The 13,246-nt window shown below is 36.9% G+C and overlaps 1 protein-coding gene across 3 annotated transcripts in view; it reads right to left on the reverse strand.

Moving 5' to 3' along the window:
* LOC106469118 (multiple inositol polyphosphate phosphatase 1-like) overlaps positions 1 to 13,246 on the reverse strand; it is a 41,796-nt gene that overhangs the window by 21,140 nt on the left and 7,410 nt on the right. For all 3 annotated transcript variants that reach the window (XM_022397547.1, XM_013929572.2, XM_013929573.2), the window contains one exon: positions 4,657 to 4,767. In XM_022397547.1, coding sequence (XP_022253255.1) covers positions 4,657 to 4,767 — 111 coding nt within the window. The remainder of the gene's footprint in view (positions 1 to 4,656; positions 4,768 to 13,246) is intronic.

Genomic DNA, 13,246 nt, shown 5'->3' on the forward strand with positions numbered 1-13,246 from the left:
GGAATGGTCCAGAGAATGTAGGTCCAAAATCTGAAAACAGGGAGCCCTGGACCAAGTGGCTCCTCAATGAGAAATACGACACCACTATGGAATTGTCAGAGTGAAGCCTGATGATTTTCCTTTTAATAAGCCCAGACCATGAGGCATAGCCTGTTGAAGAGCAAGGACTAAAACAATGTGTAGGGAAGCTTCTTCATCCATGCATAGACCCTGGAATTTCTGATTGTTGGTATATGCACCCCATCCCTGAAGCAAGGCATTCGTGACGAGATGGAACTTTGGACATGGCAGTAGTAGAGGACCCCATATCGCAGTAGTGTGCCGACCTAACAACCCCTAGAGATAAAAAATTATTCAGACTAAGGAAACTGGAGAATCCAGTGAATCAATGTTTATGATCTCTTGGTCGCATAAAGACCATTAAAAGGATCTCTTGTACTCTCGTCCCAAAGGCATGAGGGATGCGAGTGATGCTCATATTCCAAAAAAGAAAGAACCATCCATGCAGTGGAAGAAGGAGAGGGAGTAAGAGCCAGGTAACCTATTCAATAGCGTTGAGCCAAATGGGAGACAGCTGAACTCAACTGAGAAACAAGATGAAAAATATAAAAAAAATACCCAGACTGATGACATATGGAATTGTAGCAAGAATAGAAGTCTCAGCCCTGAAAATGAAGCCTGCCTTGGTTTTTTCTGAATGTAGACACAGAATGTGATAGTCTGACAATTGACGAGATGGTGCCAGCAGTAACCAGTCATCCATATAATGGTGTGTGCACAGTGCAATAGAATGGAGGTGATGAGAAAAACCTGTATGATACAGCAGAACCTTTGTGAAGCCAATGCAAGTTCAAAGGTAAAAACCTGGAACTGCATTACCTGACCCTTGTGCACAACAAATGCCGTTAGTGGTTGGAGTCCACTATTATGGCAATGTGCATATAGAAGCCGACTACAACAAACCTGGACATCTACAATCCCAGTAAAAAATTTCAACTCAGATTGAGGAATGAGTAACTTGTGAACCTTGGAGAATCTAGGCATTGATATAGACGAGAAAGATTGATGACTGACCACCAATCTCCTGTCTGCATAGGACTAACACCTGACAGGAATAAAACCTCTGAAGAACTAGCATGATTCTCTCACAACCCCCAGATCAACCAAACTCTGACAACCTTAGAACTAAGTTCCAAATCCTGATTATCTGCAGGAGACAGAAACACTGCAGGTTGGGTGGATAATAGTAGTGAAAATGTGAATTGAATGACTAAACCTGACTCAAGAACCTGCAGTGCTTCTAGATCCGTGGTTAAAGTTACCCCACGTTCAGAAATTCTCGGAGCCGAGCCCCCACAGACCCTGAAGGTATACAATAATCACCAACACTGATGGTGGCAATCTGGCCAAGCAGTGGAACCCTTGGATATAAACAGAATCTATTCTGGATACCAATATACTGAAGGTCTGATCTCGTGGGTCGGGACCCACAAATAGGAGTGGAACTATGATCTCCTGAAATTTGGGACTCCAACAACAACAGGGAGTATTGTAGAAGCCGAAAATTGAACTAACATGCATGCTATCAATGGATTCAGCTCATCATCAATGAAGTTGGTGATCCTGAGAGTCTTCCAACAAAGTGAAGTGAAAGGAAAACAAAATGTTGAATTTTAGAATTGTAAGTCCGTAGACTTACTCTGCCCCATTAGGAGACATTTATCTGTTCAGATTAACCACAAACTCCACCTGAGAACCCCTAAATTCAAAGAGCAGATGTATTACTTAAGAGTCAGCTAAATCATGAAGTTTCAACAACATGTTGGGTAAGGCATAACTGCCCTTTCACGTAACTGAGAAATAAACCTTCCAGCAGGAACCACAATATCAGTGGATGGAGAGAAGACTAAAAATTCGCTCCCAGACCTTTCAGCCATAAAGTAAAGTTCGAGCAACCAGAAAAAGGCCCAAAGCATCACACTCTCAATGGACCAACTGAAGAAAACAAATCAAAAGCAGTTTATCTCAAAGTGGCCTCCTGTTTGTTTTTAATAGGTCATTTAAAGACTATGGATTACCATTCATTGGAACAACATTTTGTCAGGTAAGTTTGTTGTGTTAGAGCAAAACAGTGTTGGGCCATCTGCCACGTCCACTATTGGGAATCGAACCCAGACCCCAGTGCTGTGAGTCTGCAAACTCACCACTGTTCCACAAGGGGACTGAAAAGCCAATAGACTAAAAGAAAGTGCAGGAAAAAGCAAATATTAATTCTCTCCAGAATGTTGAGGATTGCCCTCAATTGAGCCTCAGAGCCCCCAGAGATCCATCACAGAACCGAATATGTGTCTCCATCTCACTACAATTAAGATCACTGACAGTCTCAACTGAGAATGACTTCCTGATTGTTGTGTGATGCTAGATATCAGAGGTGGGATAGAAGAGACCTGAATTGCCTCCGTGCTGAAAATAATAATCCAAGAATTCACACCATAAAACAGAATGCCAATTGGAATAAAAAAATTTTTTTAATTACGATACAAAACTAGAAAACATGGATAACATTCAAAGTATCTCTGAACGATCATGATACTGGGAAATCCATTAGCAATGCTTTGTCAAGAAAAAGTGATAACATTATCTGAATGAGGTGCTTATATACAGTACCAGGATAGAGAGTGCACTGACGTAGGTGGAGAGTGTCATGAGATAAATATTGCAAAGGACAATTCAGTGGGGTATAAAAGACTGGAGCAAGTGAGAAAAATCAGACTAATGCTTAGAGGGGCAAATGAAGAAACCCTGGCAGTCAAGTAATAGCAATAAGTGGGAGAGAAGGTAAGTATGTTTTGGAGTTAGCAAACTGCAAGATGAAAAAAGTATTTTCATTCTTAATATAAAAATCATCTTGTACTCAGACTAGTCAGAGAAACTTTAGAGAAAAATCTTTTGTAGAACGCTTTATTAAAAATTTTGACTTTCTGTGTACAACATACTTGTAATATTTACTAAAATCTTACCAAATTTCATGAAGATATATTACTTCATACACATAGGGTTAAATACCTGAGATGAGAAAAAGTGCCAAAATGAACTCTGCTAACATGCTAATGCTGGTAAACCATGCGTACATACCATATTTGGACAGACTGGATGTCAATAAAGTATGGTTCCATCCAGTAAGAGCATTCAGTCATACATACAGTTCAACAAGCCAAGATACAACAAGAAATAACACTATACTATTCACAGACATTTTTATGGACTTCTGTGATTTTGCTTTTTTTTAATCAGTAAAAGGAATGTTGATGAGTTGTTTATATAACCTAGGTTAAAGCTTAGGAAATAACATTATACATATATGCACATGTATTTTATAACTTCCACCTCTGAACAATTAATTACAAGACGTGAGCTTTACATATGAACCAGGCCAGATGACAGAAGGCAGTTTCTTTTAGTCGTGCCTCCGCAGAGAGACATACTGTTTAGCTATTGTTTCTTCTTTTTCCAAACACTTTTTGATCAGCCACTAGTCCTTCATTTCTTTGTGGATTGACTTCAAACTTGGTAGGAATATATTTTGGCCTAATACACCCAGGCATCTTTTTAACTTTTTGATTTAGGCCTTCTTTTATGAATTTTATGAAGTCAAATGTCAAACAACCCAAAAACATGTATTATGGACTCCTCTGTGGTCATTTACAGCAAGCATGATATAAATTGGCACAAATATAAACTTTCATGTGCCCAACACAATGGCATACAAAAAAAAATGAATTTGCTCATTTTAAGTCTTTCTAGGGGGAGTCAGAACTCACAAAAAAGCATAATTTTGGGATTTTTGGTCAATTACTCAGGCATATTTTGACCAATTTACATGGGATTTGGTCCAAAGATACTTTTCTACAGGTCACACATAATGTCAAATTTAGTAACACATTTTTTTGGTGATTAGAGGAGGGGTCAAGATGCTACAAAAAGCATAATTTTATGGTCTTTTGACAATTACTCCACCATGTTTCAGCCAACTTAAATGGGATTTGATACAAAGATACTTTTTTTTTTTATAAGTATCAAACAGAGAAATAAAAAAATTTGGATTTTTTGTCTTTTGCTCAATTTTTCATGAGTAAAGCACAATTTGGGGTTTCATGAACTATTCACATATATTTAAACCAACTTGCAGGTCTCAAGCAGTGATATAAGACAGTTTTTGATTGTTCTATGTTTTTCACAAAATTTGCCATGTTTGGATTGTGTGGTAGAGACACGTTGCATTTGCCCATGAATGTTGGTCTCAGAGAATGCTGTTTTTATTTGTTCACCATACTGTTCTAGAACTCTGTGCTCTGTTTTTTACCCATTCCCTTACTAAAATACAGGTAAGCTCCCCTAATGAAACAAACAAGATAAACTGTTAACAATTTTTGTAAGGCAGTAAGTGATATCTTTTACTCACACATTATCTATTGATTCAAAACTTTTATAACATTCTATTTATATATATATTTGTAGACAGACTTTTGAACAGAAGTAACTGCACAGAAATAACACAAGTTTAAAAAAGTAATGATCTGATCACATATTAATTACTCTGGTAATAAATGCACCTGGCCAAGAGGTAATTGGTTATATGCAAATGTAATTTTTTACCTAGATCTTCAGCCTCTTCTTTCCCACTGTCACTTACAGAGTTGTCATCACTCGGTATCATGTTGATTTTCCAAGACAGGATTTCAGAGATGTCAGAAGGACACATGTGAACTAGCAAGAAATGTAGATTAATTATTATAATAACTTATGATAACAATACATCAATAATTAAGATAATAAATGTATTTGGAATCAGAACTGTACCTAGCACTAGCAATGAACCACTACCTGGAAAGCCTAAGCAATTTAGTTTTCACATCTATTACATGAAATACAAAAACCTGAATATACATATATGTTTTACATAGTTATAAGGAAGAGACAAAATTTGGACAGAATTAAGGCTAAACATCTTTCACTGAAACTCAAAGTAAAAAATAAATTTGGAAAAAAATTATTTTTGTAAGTTGACAAAACCAACATAAGGTCAGAATAAACAAAAACACTGATGGTTACTTCCTGAGAAAAATAAAGAAATAAGGTAAATAATACCATTAATAACAAAAATAAAAGTTATATAATACTGATTGTAATAAATTATATGTAGAAAATCCAAGTAAACTAACTGCAGCTAAATCTAGAAGCCACCTTACTCTCATAAGGATTTTTCTTGTCCATGTGGAAATATATATCCTTTAGAGTATTTGAGAATGCAATGTTGTTCATATGTTCTCCTGTTTATGGAGCTTGTGTTGCCTTGTATTGAAATTGAGGGGATATGGTGGAAATTTTTAGGAACATCCTTGAGACATTCAATGATGAGGAACACACTTTGAGACTAATAATGGTAGGAGACGGCTTGAATGGGTAATAAAGAAAAACTTTAATATAAGTTTAACATAACAGCATATGTACAACGTTTCGACAAGGTTTTGTCCTCATCAGGTACTTATGTTAAAGTTATATTAAAGTTTTTCTTCATTACCCATTTAAGCCATCTCCAACCATTATTATCCTTGAGACATGTTGTTTTCCATATTGAAAAATATTACTAAAGGTGAACAATTATATTTAGTTGATGAAATAGGATTGTGTTAGCAATGTTTTTGCTGGTTACTTCCACATTAACCAAGTTATTGTTACAATTATACAACACATTTTAAGTTTCCAAAATGAAATCTTAAGCAAGTTTTATGAATGTGACACATTAGACATGTTTAAGTTAGCTTTGGCCAAAATAAAATGTCATGGGTGGGCACATAACTAGCACAATGATATTAACATCATAAGAAGTAGTTTGGAGGTTCTCTTGGGTTATATTATAATAATACTGTAGTCCTGTGTGTATCTTATTACACGACAGTAATGTAAATCATGCTACAAATGTTCTTAGCCATTATTTACTTTTTCTTGTGTGTAGACAATAATAAGCCATAAAACATTTAAAAAATTGTTTAAATAGTTATGCATCTGGCTATGATCAATATGGCTGGTACCTCCATTGCTCATCACTTAAATAAGAAGAGACTTGCTAATACAACAAACAAATATTTGCCTTGTTGTGGATTTAGTACAATTCCATGTTAGTTGTCCTTTAGTGAAAAGTGAAATGAATATAATCATGTTTATTACTTAAAACATATGAACCAGAAACATTCATTCAGCAAAATATAGGCCTACTCATAGAAATTTGTATTTGATAGGTCCAAATGGGAGGTTTATTAACATGTCAGCAATAATAATTTTTCAAGGTGACATACGTTAAAAAATTCAGAATTCCCATGATCCTGCACTCTTGGGAAAAAATAATAATAATTCATAACACAATAAATGAGGAACAATGATATTTTTTTATTAACACAAGGTTCATAAAAAGGTTTTTCTAATACAAAATAATATGAAATATAAATTATTTAAACTATAAAAAAATATATATGTTGCCTTTTCAAAGGGTAAATATGAAAAAGCTGCTGGACTGGAGTAATATTGTATTGTTCTGAAATGTAAGTTTTCTTTGTCTTAATTATTGATGTAATACATTTCTAAAAGAGCAGTGTTAAGAAAAAGGTAAAATTAGTATTTGAACATAACTGTGTTGTCTTGTCTAATAACCTTGCTTACTATGTAAAAAAAAAAAATTGTAGAAAAATTCAAATCATCATTGTCATTTTATGAATTATTCATAACTGGCATCTTAAAAGACACTAGCAATGTCAAGGATAACAATAAGCATTACAATTAAGAAGTGAAAACTGTTCTTTATATTTTCCACACCTTAGTGAAGAGTTGTTAACATTTTCCTTACCTGAAAATGTATTTTTGCTAGATACTTACCTCTCTGCACACAGTAGCTGTTTCTCACAAGCCTCAAATTATCTCCCACCTAAATCATGTTTGACATGAACTGCATTAGAAATTGATGTAATCATCAAGTGGCTATGGTCCTCCACCGATAGGAAAGTAACTCATCCTCCATCCACAGTAGTTCCCCATTAGCACTTGCATTTGAAATTAACATCATTTTTAGAAAAGGCAAGAATAACATGCATTGGTAAAGGGGAAGCTGTGGAATGGTGGGAAGTTGTGCAGAGAGTTAAGTAACTATCAGAAATACATTTTTAGATAAGAAAAATTTTAACTTCTGAAACAATCCACTTAACCCTCTGCACACAGTAGCTAGAATCCAACACTTATGTGGTGGAGTGACTGATGCAAGTGAGAAAAACTAGATGAGCTCTCTTCAGAGAAGGCATCAGGAAAGAAATGTTCATGGAGCATCACACCCAATAACAGCGGCTAACTAAAAGAACAACACTCATGGGAGACTGGTATGCTCTTCACCCAGATGCAAGTATGAAAGAAGAAAACAAATATGAGCCAATGTGTCACAGGAATGGGCAGAAAAATACAAGACCAAACAAGCACTTGCACACAACAGGTCAAATGGACATGAACTGCAGTGTGGCTGAGGCAATAATCACACTGCATGGTTTGGTATATGTTCTGTTGGATTATTTACTCATCATGCATATAGGAACAGGGACTAAGATCCCTTCCTGTCTCCCGAGGAAAACACTTAGTCCCATCTGGCTGGTCAAAACTATTGGGAAATTAGCATTCAATATAATAGAGGATGATTTGCACTACACTGACTTGGACAGCCCTGCCCTTCTTCCCACCGCATTGTGCTGCTCACTCTCGACTCTTTCCAGAGGGATCACACAGCCAATGAGGAACTCTCTAAGTCAACCACCCCAGTACCTAGGAACCAGGAATGGCAAGAGTCTCTCACACTCCACTCAAAGACCAGGGGTGGGGATTTGTATTGAGATTGGATCTAACCATTGCAAAGATATTTTACGAGAGAAAGTGCAATGGATTACCATGAAACCTATATTGAATAGCCAGCATAAGTAAGCCAGGGAAGTAGACAGGCACTCCCACCTAAATAGTAGTGGACTTATGGAAAAGCCCATTTCAACAGTGGGTATATAGGAACCTGGACTGATGGGCTTAACACTTTCCATTACTCTTGACTTGATGGAGGGAGAAGAAGTCTTGATGGAGGTGAAACCACTGAATGATGAAGAAAGTGTGTTGGGCATTGACCATATCACTGTCTCTAAGATCTCATTCAATGGTTGCCAAAGGGTGCATCAATGGATGAATCTGGTGAGAAGGGACATTATTGAGTTTGTAAGTGTCATATTATAAGAATAAATAAATCCAGATGAAGTGCTGAGCTCAACTACTAAGTATAGTAGACCAAAAATCCTTGGATGAGGAGAAGTCACACAGCAAGAACAGGCAACTGCTAGAATTCCAAAAGGGAGCCATATGTGCCAAACAATAGATCACCCAAATGGGCTGCAAAAGACTACCAGAGTTGCAACAATCATTGTGGCCAGAAAAACAATGGAAGAAAAACTGAAGAAAATGACCCATCTCCCTCCCAAGCTACCAATTATATATGGGAAATACATAAGAAATAGACATTGGAATGATGATATCTTCAAGCCAGAAGAAGAAGAAGAAATTTATGCTTTCAAAAAAAAGTGAGAGAAGAAACAAGTGGCCAAGGGTTCAAACGGGGTCTGGGTGAGAGCGGAAAGAACCACAAGGAGGTTAAAATCAGACAAACAAACTGGATGAGCAGAAAAAAAGAAGAAGGAAAGAAAAACGAAGAAAGATAAAACCATAGGAATAATGGCAAAAGGCAGCTGACAAAGCTGCATAATAGCCAGCCATGGTGTAGACCAACAATCTCTGGTCAAACAACCCAGTAAAGTAATCCAAATGATGAGAAACTGAAGGACAGCCCAAAGACATAGTGCTGGATGGACCAGTAGCAATAAAAATGCCACTTGCATCAAGGAACAGAGAGTAAAAAGAAGAGTTGGGCAGTACAAAATAAAGGGCAATTCAACATGAGAAACTGCCCATTGAGCAAGGAACTGATGATAATCACCCATGCAAAGACAAATGGATGACACTAATGGACAAAAGAGTAATGTAAAAGGTTGGAGTAAGAGGAACCTCAATGATGGAAGAAGAAAAGATTCCTAAGATTCCAGTTGATGGAGAGGAATGTACCAAGACAGAGCAGGTCACTAAGGTGCTATCAACAGGACTTAACAAAGAGTGTTGTGGAACAATGCTAAGATATATGGAGAAGGCAAGTAGCAGAGAATATATACAAAAAAGAAGAAACCAATGCAGGCTGAAAGTGTCCACAGCCAGAGCATCTATGTATGGGATTGGAGACCAAATGTTTTGAGGTGACCAGACATTCTATAACTCACAGATAAAATGGTGAACCCAAATGAGATGCAGAGAGAAAAGGTTTCTGAGGTGGATCAAATATGCTGGGAGTCTGAAACAACCAAGGAAATAAGACCAGTTGTCCCAGATGAACAGCCTCTTGGAGAAAAAGGGATGTGGTGTAGAAACAGTTTACTGAATAGAAGCAAAAAAAAAGCCAATCATCCAAAAAGGAAAGGAAACAAGAGTTGGGACTGCATATGTGGCAAGCAAAAGCCCTCATGACCTGGCTAAAAATATAAGGAGCAAAATCCATGCCAAAGAGTACAGCCCAAAATTTGTAAACTGTATTTCGGTGGACAAACTGAAGGAAACGGGATGATGATGTGACAATTAGAAAGTGAAGAAAGGTGTCCAAAACATGGACCATCTTCATCCAAAGGCCAGAGGAAAACAACCTATGGGGAGAGAGAGAGAGAGAAATCCCTTAATCAGAAACTGAGGCATCATCAGAAGTGGTTCAAAAAAGAAGTATGATGAGGGGATGTCTATCCCCAGTATTCATGGGGACAATGAAGAGAGAAAAACAGTAACCCAGAAAGGGGTAAGTGACTCTCTCTATGGCGTTCAAAACCAAAAACTCTGACATTGTGTTCTTGAGAAAGTGGAAGTTCTTAGGATCAAAAGATGGAAAAAAACATTGGGAAAAGGGGAAGAGAAGTGAAGAGAGAGGTAATGGGTAAAAATCTTCATGACCAAATGGTTGGCTGTGAAAGGAATTCACAAATTAGCATAGAAGTGTCCTCAGAGAACTGGAGCCAACTAGATACAAAGAGAGGTTGTCACCAGTGGGGCAGACAAAGACTACCCCTTCAAGGAGGAGGGGGGGGATGGCAAGAGAAGGGAGAGGGACAGGAAGAGGAAAGGTGAGAAAGGATGAGAGTACATCAGCCAAAGAATATGAGGGGATGTACAAGAATGAGCAAGATAGAGACTAAAGAGGTAAGAGAAAATGATGGCAAGCAGCTTCTGTCCAATATTTCAAGGTGCAAGGAATACCCCATAGACTTTAGGGCAAATAAGTGGAGTAAGACACAAGCTGTGTAGGGAGAGTGAAGAAGGTGAACAACAGAGAAATGGGTGTCATGTCTGAAAAGATCTCAACTACACAGAAACCATGTAAGGAGAGAGAGAGCTAAAGATAAGATCATGGCCTTAGTAGGGAATGGAAAAAGAACAGACTGGAGATACCCAAAAAATCCATCTGGATCCTAGTGGGGGGTCTCAAATAGGAGATAAGAAGAAAACAGGTAGCAAAGAGATAGATCAAGGAGAATGCAAAGATGGGAGAAGTGAGCCTTGGTAAGGGATACTGGAGACAGAGGGTCAACACCATAACAGGCAGAAGGAATTCCAGGGATTGAGTAACCAAGAAGGTAGAAGGGAAGCATCCATAAGCTATGTCAGAGGAATCATGGAAACAAGGAGGTTAAGACAGGGAAGAGTAGAAATGATGCTGAGACAAGAAGATCTCAGCATGGATACTAAAGTCAGGTGAAGGGGGAAGGAATAACACTACAGCATGAAAGCATGGAATAAAGATAGTGATGAAACATAGGATAGAAGAAAGGCAAAGCATAGTACAAATGTTTCATAATCAGCAAAGAGAGAGAGATGAATGACATGTTCTTAACAGAGAATGATGAGGCCAGAGCAAACAAAAGCAGTGGAAATAACTTAATAAAAACATAACCTCATGGTCAGGCTCAGAAATGATGGATGCATAGGAAATAGAGAAACTAAGAAGGAAGGCAAGATTCATAAAATGATGAAAATTGGCAGAAACATTTTCCACAGATAAAGGTTCTCCATCAGCCATAAACATGGTAGAAAATGAGAGGAGTTTCAAGACATTATGTTGTATGATATCTTGAGTTCTGCAAACAATCTTAGTAGAGGACATTAACTAGTCTCATTCCAGAGGTAGAACCTTGAGAAGACATAGCTGCATAAACTTGAGAATTCATAGTGTAGAACTGCTAGAAAATGTCTTTGGAATTTATATATATATATGCAACAACTGTTATGTACAGGTTCATGGAGTTAAGAAAACCATATAAGAAAGACTTGTGGCCTGGCACAGTAATAGATCATAATACTAGAAATTCGAATGTAGAAACATACAGAAACCAATTGATACATGAAACTATTTGAGCTACAGGCAAGGGTAACAGAATAATTTATATTAGGATGGCAGAAAAAACAATTTGAATGGTAACCCTAACACAGCTTGTAGTTTACCACTGTTAAGGAAAGAACAAAAGTGAGAAATGGAATTATAAATCTTATGGAAGTTTAAAATGAAAAATAGACATATACTGAAAGAAGAAATAACCATAAATACAGTATTAAAGATTACTATATCAAATCAATCACAAAGGTGAAGCACAATTTGTTAATGGCAGTGCCGAGTTTAAGAATTACATTAATTTTGTGTACAAGTAATTGTGCAGATCTGCTGCACATGGAGAATGTGTCTCCCTCTTACTAGTGGAGGGTTATTGCCGCATGATGATTACATCATGTACTAGTGCAGTTCATGTAAAACAAAAGTGATTTAGATGGAAAACAGTTTAAGGCTAGTGGTATGCACAAAAATCTCAACAGCAAGCACACAAGAAATAGCTACTGTGTGCGGAGAGGCCAATTGACCATCTTGGAATATTCAATTTCTTCAGTGCACTATATAAACTATGCAAATAAGTTACTTTCATAAAATCAGGTATGTTCAACATAATATTATATGTATGTAGTCGTGTTTAACTAATCACTGTGATATTGATAGGCCAGTCAGGTTGTTTCAGAATAGGTTTAATCTACTCATCACTACAACACTGTACAATGATAATCAAAGGCCTCTTGGTGTGCCTAACCAAACTTCACTACTGTTTGTGCTGGGAAATGGGGGCTATATTTATTTACCTTCACAGCAATGAGTACATGCTAACGATCACATGATCTCAACAACCACTTGATAGTATTGCCTGAACTAACTGCCATAGTATAAGTATGTAAAATTATTTATGAATTGGTTTGCTCCACAAAATAAAGATGTATAGTATGTGCAAGTTAGGATGTACAGAATAAATATCTGTGAAATGAATTGCTCCATACAGTATGAGGTGTATATGTGATCTGGTTTACCCTACAATATGAGGGTGTATAGGTATGTATGAATGTTATGCACCATAACATGACTTAAATGTATTAATGTGTGAGTTGGACTAACCTACAATACAAGGCAAAAACATGTGCTAGATTACCCTACAGATCAACGTGCAAGTTATAATTAACCCAATGCATTTAAACACATGTGATTTGTTTTACACTATTACATAGAATGTATTGTACATCAATTAATCCATGTATGAGATGTGTGCAAGTATATGAACTTATTTTACTTTTAATAAGAGAAGCACATATGCCTGTGTGAGAGACAGTTTATCTTACAAAATTGCATGTGTACATGTTTAGAAATTGGTTAACCATATAGTATGAGTTTTCCATAAGTCTAACTGACATCAAATAAGTAAAGTACTGTTGCGTCATCGAGATCATGTGATTCTCACGCCCTCTACTTTCTAGAACTATCCTGTACTTTGGCGAATGCTCTAGTATTTACTAGATATAGGGTAGTTGGGTATATAAAAGAGGGTGACAAAGTGATGGAATAATGTAATGTAATGTGTGTGTAGACAGTGAGTAATTGAACTGCAGTCAGAGAGCACAAGAGACATTACAGCGTTTGTTTAGCGTGATTGTTGAAGTTGAGTGTATCGGTAAAGTTATATTCAGAAAGAATAAACCAGTTTTATTAAGAAAGGACTTG

This window comes from Limulus polyphemus, unplaced genomic scaffold (assembly GCF_000517525.1).
Source record: "Limulus polyphemus unplaced genomic scaffold, Limulus_polyphemus-2.1.2 Scaffold3315, whole genome shotgun sequence".
Lineage (NCBI taxonomy): Eukaryota > Metazoa > Arthropoda > Merostomata > Xiphosura > Limulidae > Limulus > Limulus polyphemus.